Source organism: Anabrus simplex, chromosome 7, assembly GCF_040414725.1.
Source record: "Anabrus simplex isolate iqAnaSimp1 chromosome 7, ASM4041472v1, whole genome shotgun sequence".
NCBI lineage: Eukaryota > Metazoa > Arthropoda > Insecta > Orthoptera > Tettigoniidae > Anabrus > Anabrus simplex.
Window position 1 is genome coordinate 130,060,289 of NC_090271.1, and position 13,385 is coordinate 130,073,673.

Below are 13,385 nucleotides of genomic sequence, written 5' to 3' on the forward strand. Positions count from 1 at the left end.
ACAGGCAGAGCTACAAGGATTTCAGGATCAATATCAACATAAAACAATAAGAAATCAAGCACATAAAATTAAAATGAAAGTCGTAAAAGTAGGGTGAGAATGTCAATGACTGAGATAACAGCTATAAAGGCACCACCAAGCAAGCTAGTTGCATGGTATGGGTTGCATATCTGTAAGCTTGAATTCAGGAGATGGCAAGTTTAAATTCCACCATCGGCAACCCTGAAGATGGTTTTCTATTTACTCACCAAGCAAATTAAAGCCATGGTTGCTTCCTTCCCAGTCCTAGTTTTTTTTCCATCTTATCATCACATTTTGTTAAACCAATAAATAAATTAAAAAAGGTGGGGGAGCACTATTTATGGAGAAATTGGAAAGTTCTTTTGCTCATGTGTAAAGATTACATATTCTTGCATCTTTCTGAAGAAACCCCTACCTATACTAATTTCACCCTTGATAAATTCAACTCACTTTATGCAATTTATTCATAAAACCAATTATTCGCATAAAAGAGGGGACACCCGCAGCTTCTTTCAAAACATCAACATTCTGTTTGTCAAGGATAAGGAAGGATCACTGCTAACAAATCTGAAGGTTTGATGAAATACAATACAACTACCAGAACCAGAATATATAGAACACAAAACGAAAGGCTGTTTATTATTCAAAATCTGCACAAACAAATCCAATCAGAGCCATTCTAAATCAGCAGCACAACATTCAAGGAGATGAACAAAATTTAGAGAGATTTACGAGAGCCATTTTAAGGATAATAATGTTAGAGAGATACTAGGAGCTCTTACAACTATCAGTTGAATTAGAACTTGTCATTTTAATACATTCTAGATTGAACTCAAGGCAAACATACTTGGCTGTGAATTCTTCGTTTGCATTCAACATCTTTTTTTTTGTTCAAGCCAATTACTTCAATGCTGGCTAAATGTTCCTAAATTTAATGCAGAGATTGAACACATGTTGATAAAAATGTATGTAAGAAACAGAGAATCATTACACGTTTAACTCGTAGTTGAATTATAATAGTTAATTACCTTATACGTTGAGTGCAAGTCAAAATCTTCATTCTTTGCTTTCATGGGCAACAAAAGCATTCTAGAAACCTAAGTCACTTTTATAAATTCAACACTCTTTTCCTGCCACCTACATTTATGTGAAAATACTGTTCATAAAATTTCTCAAGGCGGATGGACAAACAAAGATCTACTAGGAGAATTCTTTTAAAAATACACAGAAGAAAGTGCATTCTTAGATCAGATAACTTCATTAGAGCAAACAAGATACTGTTCACAATCATGATAAAACAGACTGAATATCTCATGTAAACTGAACTAGACCTAAGTTATATGGAATACAAACGCATCCCATCTATTGGCGTTAGTTCCTTTGGAAGAACACCTCAATAAAATTTTAGATGTCCACTCCCTGAACAATTTTAATACTGCACATTGTTTCCAAATTAGACCCCCCAATAACTGTCAGCATAATTCAGTTTCTATTTATAAATACTTATGTACTCCTTCCTAATTTATAAAATCAGGATGAGTGAATTCTGAATTACATAAATATTTAACAAAATCCATGGAAACTCTAAAACCTGAGAAAAGCATACCCTAAACACCATTTGTACACTCCACAACTTTTGCTGAATCATAAATAAGACACATAACCTCCTTATTTCAGGATGGCTTGAGAGGATACAGGATACAGGCACTTCCTTTACAGACAACTTACTAAACTTTCAAGCTAGTCACATCGCATATAAAACAGTACATAGGCAGAATTAGACACTACAGATTCTTTACACATCGAGGATACATTACAGTCATCAAAATTGTACCATTCCTGTGTATCCTTATTTAGAGCAAATGCTGTATAATGTCCTAAAGCCAAAACACCATAATGATTACACACACCAATTAGCTTATATCGTGCAGGGGGATGATTGGGGTTGATAATGAATCTTGACATATTCAGATCCTCAGTAGGATACTCCACGTAAGTGTTGATTTTGTCACGGCTAATTCTAGTGTAAGAGAATCTCTTCAAATGTATTATCAATATAGAAGGTAAACTCCACAGATCTATTTTTTTGGTAGCTCGTTGATGCTTCTTACATGTAGGACAATACCATGCATCATCACCACCAAGTTTCTCACGCATGGTATACAGGGCCAAGCAATCACTTAGTTGAACTCTATCTGAATCAACTTGACGGGGTAAGTCATGCCAATCAATATCGTTGACCACTTGTCCATTGAAGTACTGGGTGCGATTTTGTGGAGTCCACTGAGCAGCCAAATACTTATGACCCATTGTGTCTGTAAATGGCATTTGGATATCTGCTTCATCGCCTTTAAATTTATACACAACTGAAGCTGTGGAGGCATTGATTACATGAAGAGTAAAAAGGCGGCGAGGTAAGTTGCGCATTAGATGTGGCAAAGTTGCATACCTAGAAGTGGGATTATTACCATCGTACATTGAGATTTGTGTCCACCACGTACTACCATTTTCTTGCGGAATCATAATGTAACGACATAATTTCACTAAAATGGCAGCATACAGATCATCAAATGAGCAGGACGACTCTGGAAGAGTAAGAATCATTGGATGTCCAAATAACTGACTGAAATTAAATGTCTGCCTGTTGTTTAACTGCCATAGGCAGACAGGTATATTTACATGGTTTTCTAATTTAGGAATTTCAAATACAGCGATATAGTCTTTGGAATCTATGCTCTCCAATGAATCGTTAGCAGAGAAAAACCGATGGAAATGATGCTTAACAATTTCTGTTACCAATAGTTCATCAGCACTCAAACGACACATGTGACCAATGGCTAGGTGCAAATCCTGAATACAACCGTTCCTTGGTACCAGCACTTTATAACCTTGAGGCTTCTTTCTTGCATCAAAAGGAAATAACATAACCTCAATGCACCGTTCCCTTTTAGTGGGCAAAGGCAGTGAAAGATAACAAAATGGGTCAAAGGTAACAGATACTTTAGAACACTCTGGACACTCAACTGTTGACTTCAAAAGTCCATGAAAATTATCAATAATAATTGAATCATTTCTCTTTCGATGGTTTTCCCAAGCTTCAGCAGCTAACACCTCATCAGGACGGTCGTGAGAGTTATTAAGTTCTCCATAGGGTTTATTTTTAATTCTGTTTAAATCTTCATGGAGTCCATCTAAGAGGAACGTTAATAATTCATGGCAATCATTTTGATTATTGCCTGAAAACTGAGGAGCAAATTTTCCAACTTGATGCTTAAATCTCTGGGGCACAGTGACAGAATGTTGTCCTGACCACATTGATTTAATTAATTCTCCAAATGCCTTGGCAATTTCTCCTCTCCTACCTAAAGGATTGACTGTGTTCAGCTCATCTAGGTATTTACCTGTTACAAAATATTCAGTGATTGGTGGGCAATTGCTCATACACTGAATAACACTGTTCATAAAACAAGTATTGCCTATATTGTACAATCCGCAGAGTCCTGGGGTGTACTTCTGCACTGATTCAGAGAAACTACAGCTGGCATCATAATCATTGGTATAACGTGAAGATCTGATTGAGCCAACAGAACTGTTGTCTTCCTCATTCATATGAAGTACTCCAGCTCGATCAATCATAACACCACGATTAGTAAGTTTGTTAACATCATCACTAGACCTTGAAGATTTAGTCTCATTGCCTAGTTCCTGAAATTTAAGGGAACTAGAGCTTTTACTGGGCAATGGAGTTTCACTTGCCAATAAACCTTTACGTACACCAGGTTTAATGAAATGGTGAATCGAGTCATTCAAACCAGCAGATATTTTAGGCTGCTTTTGCCACGTACCATCTGGCTGGCAGGTCTCAACAACTACAAGTTGATTTACACACAGTCCTTCATCTTGAACTCTACTGTTCATATCAATCATATCAAAAGTATTATTCATATTAAAAGATGTCCACAAACGAACGTTCACATGACCTGGAATATTTAAGAGTTTCTTTGCAGTGTCGGCTATATGTGCAATACTATCTCCTTTGCTGAACTGATACACTACTTCATTTTCGAAGTCAAAATCTTTACAAAACCTAAGTTGCACAAGGTACACTTCAACGTTTAGACTTCTGGAAAACAACCCAAAGTCAATAACTTTTCTAGGTAAAGAAGGTTGATCTGCAACCATTCCATACCAATTAAGAAGATGGTTCCAAAGCTCTTCGGGTACCAGCACATAATCCAGGTTTGTAATTAAATGATCTCGTAACTCCTCTGAATCATTTTTTAAGAGAGCACTATTGTCTATAGGTCCAGGATGTTGCTGTCCAATTTTAGAACCACAATTCGATGTATCCATACCGACATACCATTTAAAAGTCTTGAACCACCTGAAGTCCACCATATACCATGTGTCATTAGTCTTGAATTGTTTGCCCAACAGCGATTCTGTTATTTTCTTTTGTTCATCCAAACTAGGTTGTTCAGTTCTCATTTCCGCCATATTAATATAAGTGTCTTTAATACATTACTTCATGGATAGATTAAATAAAGGAATCGTTCCACACTACTTGCTAGAAGGGAAGACCTTTCAACCTTCTAAACAAAAGATTGCTTGCAGTAGAAAATCTTGAGACACACACTCAGGTACCCAAAAGTGTCCACAGTTACAATTAAATTGCTGTACATCACGCCGTTTCAATATGCAGCTTCCTTTAAACAGTGGTCAAAGGCGATTGACATACAATTAGGCCAGAAGATTTTTTAGCTATAACAACCGCCGGTTGCAGTTTACACTAGAGAAAGTCATCCCCTTTCACACGCTTAGCATATTTCATCTGTTACTTCCAAACGTGTTAAATATCACCGTCACGGAATAGAGAATCATCCATCATAGAGAATAGTTATAATCAATACTTGTCAACGAGTAAATATTTATTTCAAGAAAGAATAACTTAACATACGGCTGAAGGTCATTAAAGAGCTTGAAGCTTATCAAACCATTTCTTTCATTTCCGCCTACAAGCTTCGTTTGGGATTTGAGCCAACGGATTTCAAACGGGCTCTCTTCTTAATTCTCAATCCTAAGATTGGTTGGCAACAATTCGTCTTCTCCACTCTTCTCTGTAATCCGCTAAGCTCTTCATTTCCACATATGAGCCTGTTCCTACGTCATCTCTGATCTGTCTTGAATATTGCAGTCTAGGTCTTCCTCTTCCTCTTTTACCTTGAATCTTTCCTTCTATGACATTAACTATGAATCCATTGTGCCTATAGAGATGGCCAATTAACTGGTCTCTTCTTTTTCTTATTGTTGCTAAAAAGGATCTAGGACTGTTTTAACACATAAATGCCTACTCAGATAACATCCAGAACTGGAGGCCGGCGACAACATACTCAATTCTGCGATGAATCATCGAACGTGTGATATACCGTACTTAGAAAGACTGTCGAACTCAATTCCAGCCGAAATAGTTTCATATCCTGTCCTGGGATATTTGTTAACACATCAGTTATAAACGGCTGCATTAAAGACGCTAAAATTAAGAAGGAACGTTGCTTTGTTATATTTCATAATATTTCTATGGCCTTCGACAACATACAACATGATCATATTGAGCGAACACTTAGCACCATTCCTCTATTTTCTTCTTCTTGATATTTGATTGGGCCCATTCCTATATCATTTAAGCTTAGCACACGGGTCGTAAATTTTCCGACAGATAATCCAACCACAACAAGTAGCCTACTATCTCTGTTGAGACAGATCTACCACAAGGTGCACCTCTTTCCCTATTCGGTTCAATTAAGCATCGGGCACGTAATGAGAGAATTAACCGAGAAATAAATTTCCCAGAAATATCAATCTCATCAAGAACTGTATTGAGGACAGTCGCCCAGGTAGCAGATTCCCTACCAATTGTTTACCTATCTGTTTTTAAAAGTTTTCAAAGAACTTGGAAATATATCGGCCATTTTCCTTCATAATTCATTCCAATCCCTTACTCCTCGTCCTATACATTAATATGTTCCCCAATTTGTCTTCTTGAATTCCAACTTTATAGTCATATCTTTATCATTCCTACTTTAAAATGTTTCACTCAAGCTTATTCACCTACAAATGTCATTCCACACCATCTCTCCAATGACACCTCGAAACATACCACACAGTCTAGCATCGCATCTCCTTACTTCCAAGTCTTCCCAACTCGAAGTTTGCAGCATTTTCGTAACATTGCTGTGCTGAACCATCGCCCTCTAATATGACTTCGCTAATACGCCTTCTCATTCGCCCAGTCACGTAAAGAGGTGTTGTTTTGAATTTCGGAAAATAGTTAGAAAGTTTATTAGTATTTATTAGTATCCGCGTGGTACATTGAGGATTTCTGAGATCTGCATAACGTTTTTGCGATTGCGTTAGTGATTTTTTACGAGTTCGTGCGGATCATTCAAGCTGTTCGCTTAAGTTCACTAGTGCACTGAGTGTGTCACGTGTGCTTCCTATACATTTGATATAGGTACTGTGTTTATCACTTAATCGATATTAATTGTTAGTTATTTGTGGGTACGATGGCCGCCTCCAGCGGAGGAGGCGGACATAATTTGAGTGATCAAATACCAATGAATCAGGAAGTAGAAGATTTAATGGAAAATGAATCACTTCAAAGCTCTGAACAATCACCTGCTCAAAAGAATAATCAAGTAAATAACGGTGCTAGTGTTCAAATAGAAAAGGATTTTTACCCTCCCAATCATTATGGCCCATTTAACGTATTCGTAGAATCCAATAATAACCAGCATCTTGGACAATTACACCCTATGGCACTTGGGCGATATTTTCACGAAAATGCTTTAAATGTGAAATCCATTACCCGAAAAGGGAGGAATCGTTTACAAGTGTCATTTACTACTGCCTTACAAGCTAACGATTTTTTGTGCCATTCCATTCTCGACACATTAAAGTTAAAAGCATACATTCCGTCCTCAAATATACTAAGAGTTGGCCTGATCCGAGACGTTGATAAAAACCTCACGGATGATGAAATACTCAAATATATACAATCTACCGTTCCCATTAAGTCAGTACAAAGACTCAACAGACGGGTAGTCAATAATGAGAATATTGAGTATCTACCTACAGGGTCTGTTAAAATTATTTTCCGAACCCAGGCTTTGCCGCAATACGTTTCTCTTTTTAGCGTATATTTACAAGTTGAACAGTTCATTTTCTCACCCATATTATGTCGAAAATGCCAACGATATGGTCACACAGAAAAACAGTGCAAAGCTCAATTTGTCAGATGCAGAAAATGTTCTCTTGCACATCCCACCAATCAGTGTACCGAAGAGTTTCAAAAATGTGCAAACTGTAAGGGTAGTCATTCAACCGGATCTAACGGATGTCCAGAGCATAAATACCAACAAGAAATAAAAAAAAGTTATGAGTACCGGTACGGATTACCTTTCGTTTGAAGAGGCTAAAGCGAAAGTTACGCTACCCATTTACTATCCACAACAGCATCCAAATCACTCCCCCCCCCCTTCCACGAAATGACCCCTCTACTCCCCTTCCTCCAGAAAATCCTAAAAAAAGAAAATTCACCCAAGTGGTAATACAAACTCCAAGACCCACTCCAACCCCCGGGTTTGATAAGGAACAATATATGGCAATTTTACGTAATGAACGAACTCCCTCACAGGGGCCAGTCTATCTATCCCACCAGGTAACCCCTACTGATCCTTCAACTTCTTCTTCTTCTTCTACATCACCCCCTTCTAAGAGTATCAGCAATTCACAATCACAGCAGGCAACTATTCTACATCAGAAAAAATGTCAACTTCAACAAGAAATTCTAAAAATCATAGGACTCCTATTACAAAGTGCCGGAGAAGAAGGGCAACTCTCACATACTATATATCTTTTAAGGAATCAAATAACTAATACGATGGCATTATATGATTCGCATTTTGCAGTGGAATGCAAGAAGCATAGTTCCTAAAAAACATGAGTTACAATTATTAATCCGCGAAACCTCTTCTAATATCATTATCATTCAGGAAACATGGTTTTCCTGCTCTTCCACATTTCGTTTACCTGGTTTCAATCTTGAACGACAAGATGGACCAGGTAGTGCTGGCGTAGCGGTTTTTATTCAACAAAATCTTACCTATCATATTTTACCTATCACTTACCTAATTCTTTATACTTTCGCCATAGGTGTTACGCACAATAATATCCATTTCATTAATGTCTACTGCCCTCCTGATGTTTACATTACTGCAAATCAATGGGCACAATTTTTTTGTCAATTTCATACTTTAGATCACGTCATTATCTTCGGAGACTTCAACTGTCACCATACGTTATGGGGAAGTCAGCATGATACACCAAAGGGAATTCATCTCCTATCTGAGTTTCAGCAATATGATTTCACATTATTAAATGATGGATCTCCCACGAGAATATCCCCTCCTGACACACCTCCTAGTGCTGTAGATCTAACTCTTTGTAGATCCCACATGGCTCCCATAATCACATGGCAAACACTATCAGACACATATTCCAGTGATCATTATCCTATATTTATCACGCATGGTATTGGAAAACCATGCTTACCGCAAGGAGCAACTCAAATCTGTAGCAATATCCGCTCATTTCACACTTTCGATAAGCAAACTTACTGCACATTTATACACAATCAACTTAGTAACCTTCAGCAAACTCCTATCTCGTATAATACACTTCATTCTATTATTAATACCTACATTGATACATTTCATCCTTACAAACCTTGTGTGTCCACGTATTTACGACCCTATCAGTATATACACTGGTGGGATAGTGAGTGCCACCAATTAGTATTAAAACGAAAACGTTTATTTCAGACGTACCGAAATGATATGACGTTGCAACATTATTTATGTTTAAAGCGTCATAATGCAAGAATGAAACAAGTATTTCATGAAAAGAGACGGACAGCCTGGAAAACCTTCATATCATCTTTGACTTCACAAATGTCCACTGCCTGTTTGTGGAATGCAATTAGAACTCTTACGCGTGCTGCCCAACAACGCCCATATTCACCCATTCCGCGAGAGATTCTTACCCCGTTTCTCATTTCTCTTAGTCCAGATTATACCGTTCCCTTCCCTTTTCCTCAAAATGTTTCCCAATCTACTCTATATTCAACTTTATTACAACCTATTCAACTTCATGAATTAACTCAAACAGTTATATCTTCGACAAGTTCTGCTCCCGGTCCAGATTCAATAACCTATGCTATGCTTCAATTGTTGCCATCTTCAACCCATAAGATAATACTCGAATATTTTAATAATATCTTAGCTGCTGGAAATATCCCTACAGAATGGAACATCTTTCATCTTATACCAATACTTAAACCTGGAAAAACGCCAACCAACCCGGTGCATTATAGAGGAATCGTGTTGGGTTCATGTGTAAGAAAAACATTCCTAAAAATACTATTAAATCGTTTGGTCTGGATTATGGAATATTATCACCTCATACCCAAATCACAATATGCTTTCCTTAAAGGAAGGTGTACACAAGACCCCCTTAATATTTTCATCGTTGATCTTTTGTTAGCTAGATATCGCAAACATAGTACAATTGCTCTATTTTTAGATATCAAAGGTGCATATGATTCAGTCCTCTTACATTTACTATGGGAAAAACTTGGATCAGATGGATTTCCGTATAAGTTCATATTACTTTTATATCAGTTACTTACATACCGCACTCTTATCGTTAAAACACCACATACTCCACTTGAGGGTAGACAGACTTCGACCGGTTTACCACAGGGGGACGTTTTAAGCGGTGTTCTATTTGCTTTTTATATGCGTGAATTAGAACAGATAATTTCACCATACTCTAGAGTTTTGTCCTACGCTGATGATTTTACTATATATATCTCCCATGAGAGCATCCCTGAATGCAGGAGGATCTTAGCTAGTGTAATGCGTGACGTAATTAAGTGGTTGGATACCCATGCTCTAACTCTATCAATTCCTAAATGCACAGCAATGCTTTTTACGCACAAGAGATCGTATGACCACTCCCCCTTAATACTTGATGAATTTCTAGTTCCGTTCTCACTTCAACACACATACCTCGGTATCATATTTGATCATAAGCTCTCGTGGAAACATCATATTAATGCAATTCGGCAAAAAACGGACGGGTATATCCAAATCCTTAAAACAGTGACACGTAGAATTTGGGGAGCAGATCCATTAGTAGCTTTATCGCTTTATCGTGCTACAATTCGCTCTGTATTAGATTATTGTGCATTTTTATAGATATGGCCGCACCTTCCATAGTTTCACATCTCAATACCATACAATACAAAGCGCTTCGAATATGTATAGGTGCATTAAAAAACTACTCCTACAAATGCCTTACTTGTAGAAACAGGTGAATATCCTTTGTGGATCCGTAGAAAGTCTTTAGCAGGTAAATACCTTCTAAAGAAATTTGCTTTGGCTCGGTCACCATTAATTCCAAAATTACAGCTTCTACATGAATATTATACGAAACATCCCCCAAGAGGAGAACGAACCCCTGCTATCTATCAGGCATACAAACTGTTGTGCACGCACAGCGATAAATTTCTACGTTTGCCAAAACTTCCTATGTATTCTATCCCTTATAATAGCCTACTTTTCCAACCTAAGATCATAATATCCTCTACAACTCACCTTTCTCCTTTAGAACACAATGTTCTTCATAGTCCTTCCGAATCCAAAAAAAATAAAATTTCCTTATCTGAGAACGAAATCAGTATATATACTGACGGTTTTAAGTCCGTAAAAGGCGTAGGAGCAGCATTCTTTATTCCCAATTTCAATATAATTGAAACTTTCCATTTACCATATAATTTTTCTATATTTTCTGCAGAGTTATTTGCAATTAGACAAGCACTTATTCACGTTCAGCAACAGCATTATAAACGAACAACTATATATACGGATGCTCAAAGTATACTTCACGCATTAACCTCTCCCAAACTCTCTTATAATTGGTATTTATACAATGTGAAATATTTATTGTATCAGCTCGAACAATCAGGCGTGTACATAACTGTAGTGTGGATCCCAGGGCATTCCGGTATTTTTGGAAATGAGCGAGCTGATTCTGCAGCTAAGGCAGCTAGTACTCAAAATAAAGCACCAATTCTTGTAGCCCTTCCTCCCCTTGACTTCCTTCCTGTACTTTACGATGTAGCATACAGTTCGTGGCAAGAGAATTGGCAATATTCCACTCATACAAAAGGCAATTTTTTTATCAAATTCAGCCGCATATTCCTCATAAACCTTGGTTTTTTATGGATCATACACTCGTAGGCATATCACAAATATCATACGTCTTCGTTTCAACCACGCACTTACACCACAATACAAGTACCATTTCCACCTTTCTAACCTCTCTACCTGCGTGTGTGGCCACCCACATGGTGACAGTAATCACATTTTATTTCAGTGTCCACAATTTGATTCTCCCCGTCGTCAATTTATGCAACGCCTTTTAAATTTATCCATTCCCCTTCCTACAAGTGTTTCCTGTTTATTGTCAACCCTCACTCCCACTTTAATTGATACATTAAATAAATTTATTGATGAGTCCAAATTGCATTTATAAAAGGTGAGCTATTCCCTCCTTGATATAGTAAAAATATGCTTCTTGTTTCCACTGTAAAATTTATTCCAACCTCTACAGATAAATACAAGCGAATCATAACAAAGCGTGTGATTTTTTTCTTTCAATAATTGGTCCCATAACATATTATCTATCTCACATTCAAAATAAAACGCATATAACAAAATTTCATATCCAAGACACTTGAGTTTATACCATAAATATAGTGACTGGACGAAATCCGCAGAGTCCAACCCACACCATCAAGAAGAAGAAGAAGAAGAAGAAGAAGAAGAAGAAGAAGAAGAAGAAGAAGAAGAATAAGAAGAATTCGCCCAGTCACACATGTAAACCAGCGAACACGACGTGGTTACCAGTTCAGGCTGAGAACCTGGCATTACTGGTATTCTGCTTGACGAGACACACACGGTGATCTTTGCTGAGAGTGCTGGTGTAATCTGAGCCTGTGTTTACCTTATTTGGTTTGTTTCTTTGGTCGTGAACCGTCTTAATGTGTATGCACATAATATTGTTTACTGCTGTGTGCCTTAAAGTAAGATGAAAAGCAGATCGGGAAGGGGGATTTCGTTTCATGAATTTCCTCTCAACGAGCAACAACGTCGTAAATGGCTAAATGTTATTTCAAGAAAGGATTTCTTGCCGAATTTCAATTCGAGATCATCGAAACGATATGTTTGTCAAACTGAATAAATAAACACTTTCACGCTACGTAGGAGATATAAACTGCGAGACTGGAATAACACTCTTAGTAAAGGAGCGCCTCTTAGCAGAAAGTCAGTGCCTAAATTAAGCAGAGAGATTGTGATTGTTGGTAGTCCATCGAACAGCAGATGTTATATGACAAGAAACTCGACACCTTCTTTCAACAGAGAGACGCTTCATTCCATGTTGAGCAAATAAAAACTACTCAACATGACTGTCATGCAAGCGAAAGTAGAAATCGAATTATCCTGGTCAATAACATTTTCTGTTTTATCATTTCCGCTGTGACTACAAAATAAAGGTTACAACAGCATTTTTATTTTATAAGAGGGTTTCAGGTACCGAGCTACATACTATAACACTCAAGACAATACAGGAAGACGAAGCCTGCGTTTTTCTTGTGTTGCGCACTGTGAGTGACAATCATAAGACTAATATAAGCAGGATAAGAAGAATGTCTTCTTCAAAACACATTAAACCGAAGATCTGCCATCCTGTTGATAGTGAAATCCCTCTTCTTGCTTTCCACAAATGGCACATTCTGAAAAGTAAGAAATTCTTTACACAAAAAATCTATGTTTGATGGTTCCCAGGATATAAATGGTGATTTTATCAAGAAACTGCATCAGATGCAATTAAATGAAACTGTGAAACCGGTTCATTTTTCTTACATGCAAAGACATTGAGCCGTCTAAGTTTAAGATAATGAATGTGCGGCGCGCGAAATATATTTTCGCGACTGAAGTAATAACAGCCCTAGAATATTTAAAAGACCATTCGCATTCAGATATGCACGATTTTTAACGCAGGTACCACTGTCAAATACATGTTATCGATAAAATGTTGATTCGACATAAGTTAACATGTCAGTAGCACAAATGTAGCCGGATAAGATGCTTGATTCTTTTGACAAGACCAAGGTGTTCTACAGTGCTAATGGACTTGATTTATAAAAGAGATTAAAACAGCAGGCTGCAGTACCCATCTGA

At 37.4% G+C, this 13,385-nt stretch overlaps 1 protein-coding gene across 1 annotated transcript; it reads right to left on the minus strand.

Moving 5' to 3' along the window:
* Window positions 1-632: 632 nt before the first annotated feature.
* LOC136876969 (ubiquitin carboxyl-terminal hydrolase 15) lies at window positions 633-4,839 on the minus strand. The gene has a single exon (XM_067150740.2). It carries the CDS (start codon window positions 4,516-4,518, stop codon window positions 1,762-1,764), a length of 2,757 nt encoding a protein of 918 aa, XP_067006841.1. The 5' UTR covers window positions 4,519-4,839; the 3' UTR covers window positions 633-1,761.
* Between the last annotated feature and the right edge of the window lie 8,546 nt (window positions 4,840-13,385).

Coding starts and splice junctions, on each gene's coding strand:
- LOC136876969 (XM_067150740.2), bottom strand. CDS start 4,518: ATGGCGGAAATGAGAACTGAACAACCTAGTTTGGATGAACAAAAGAAA.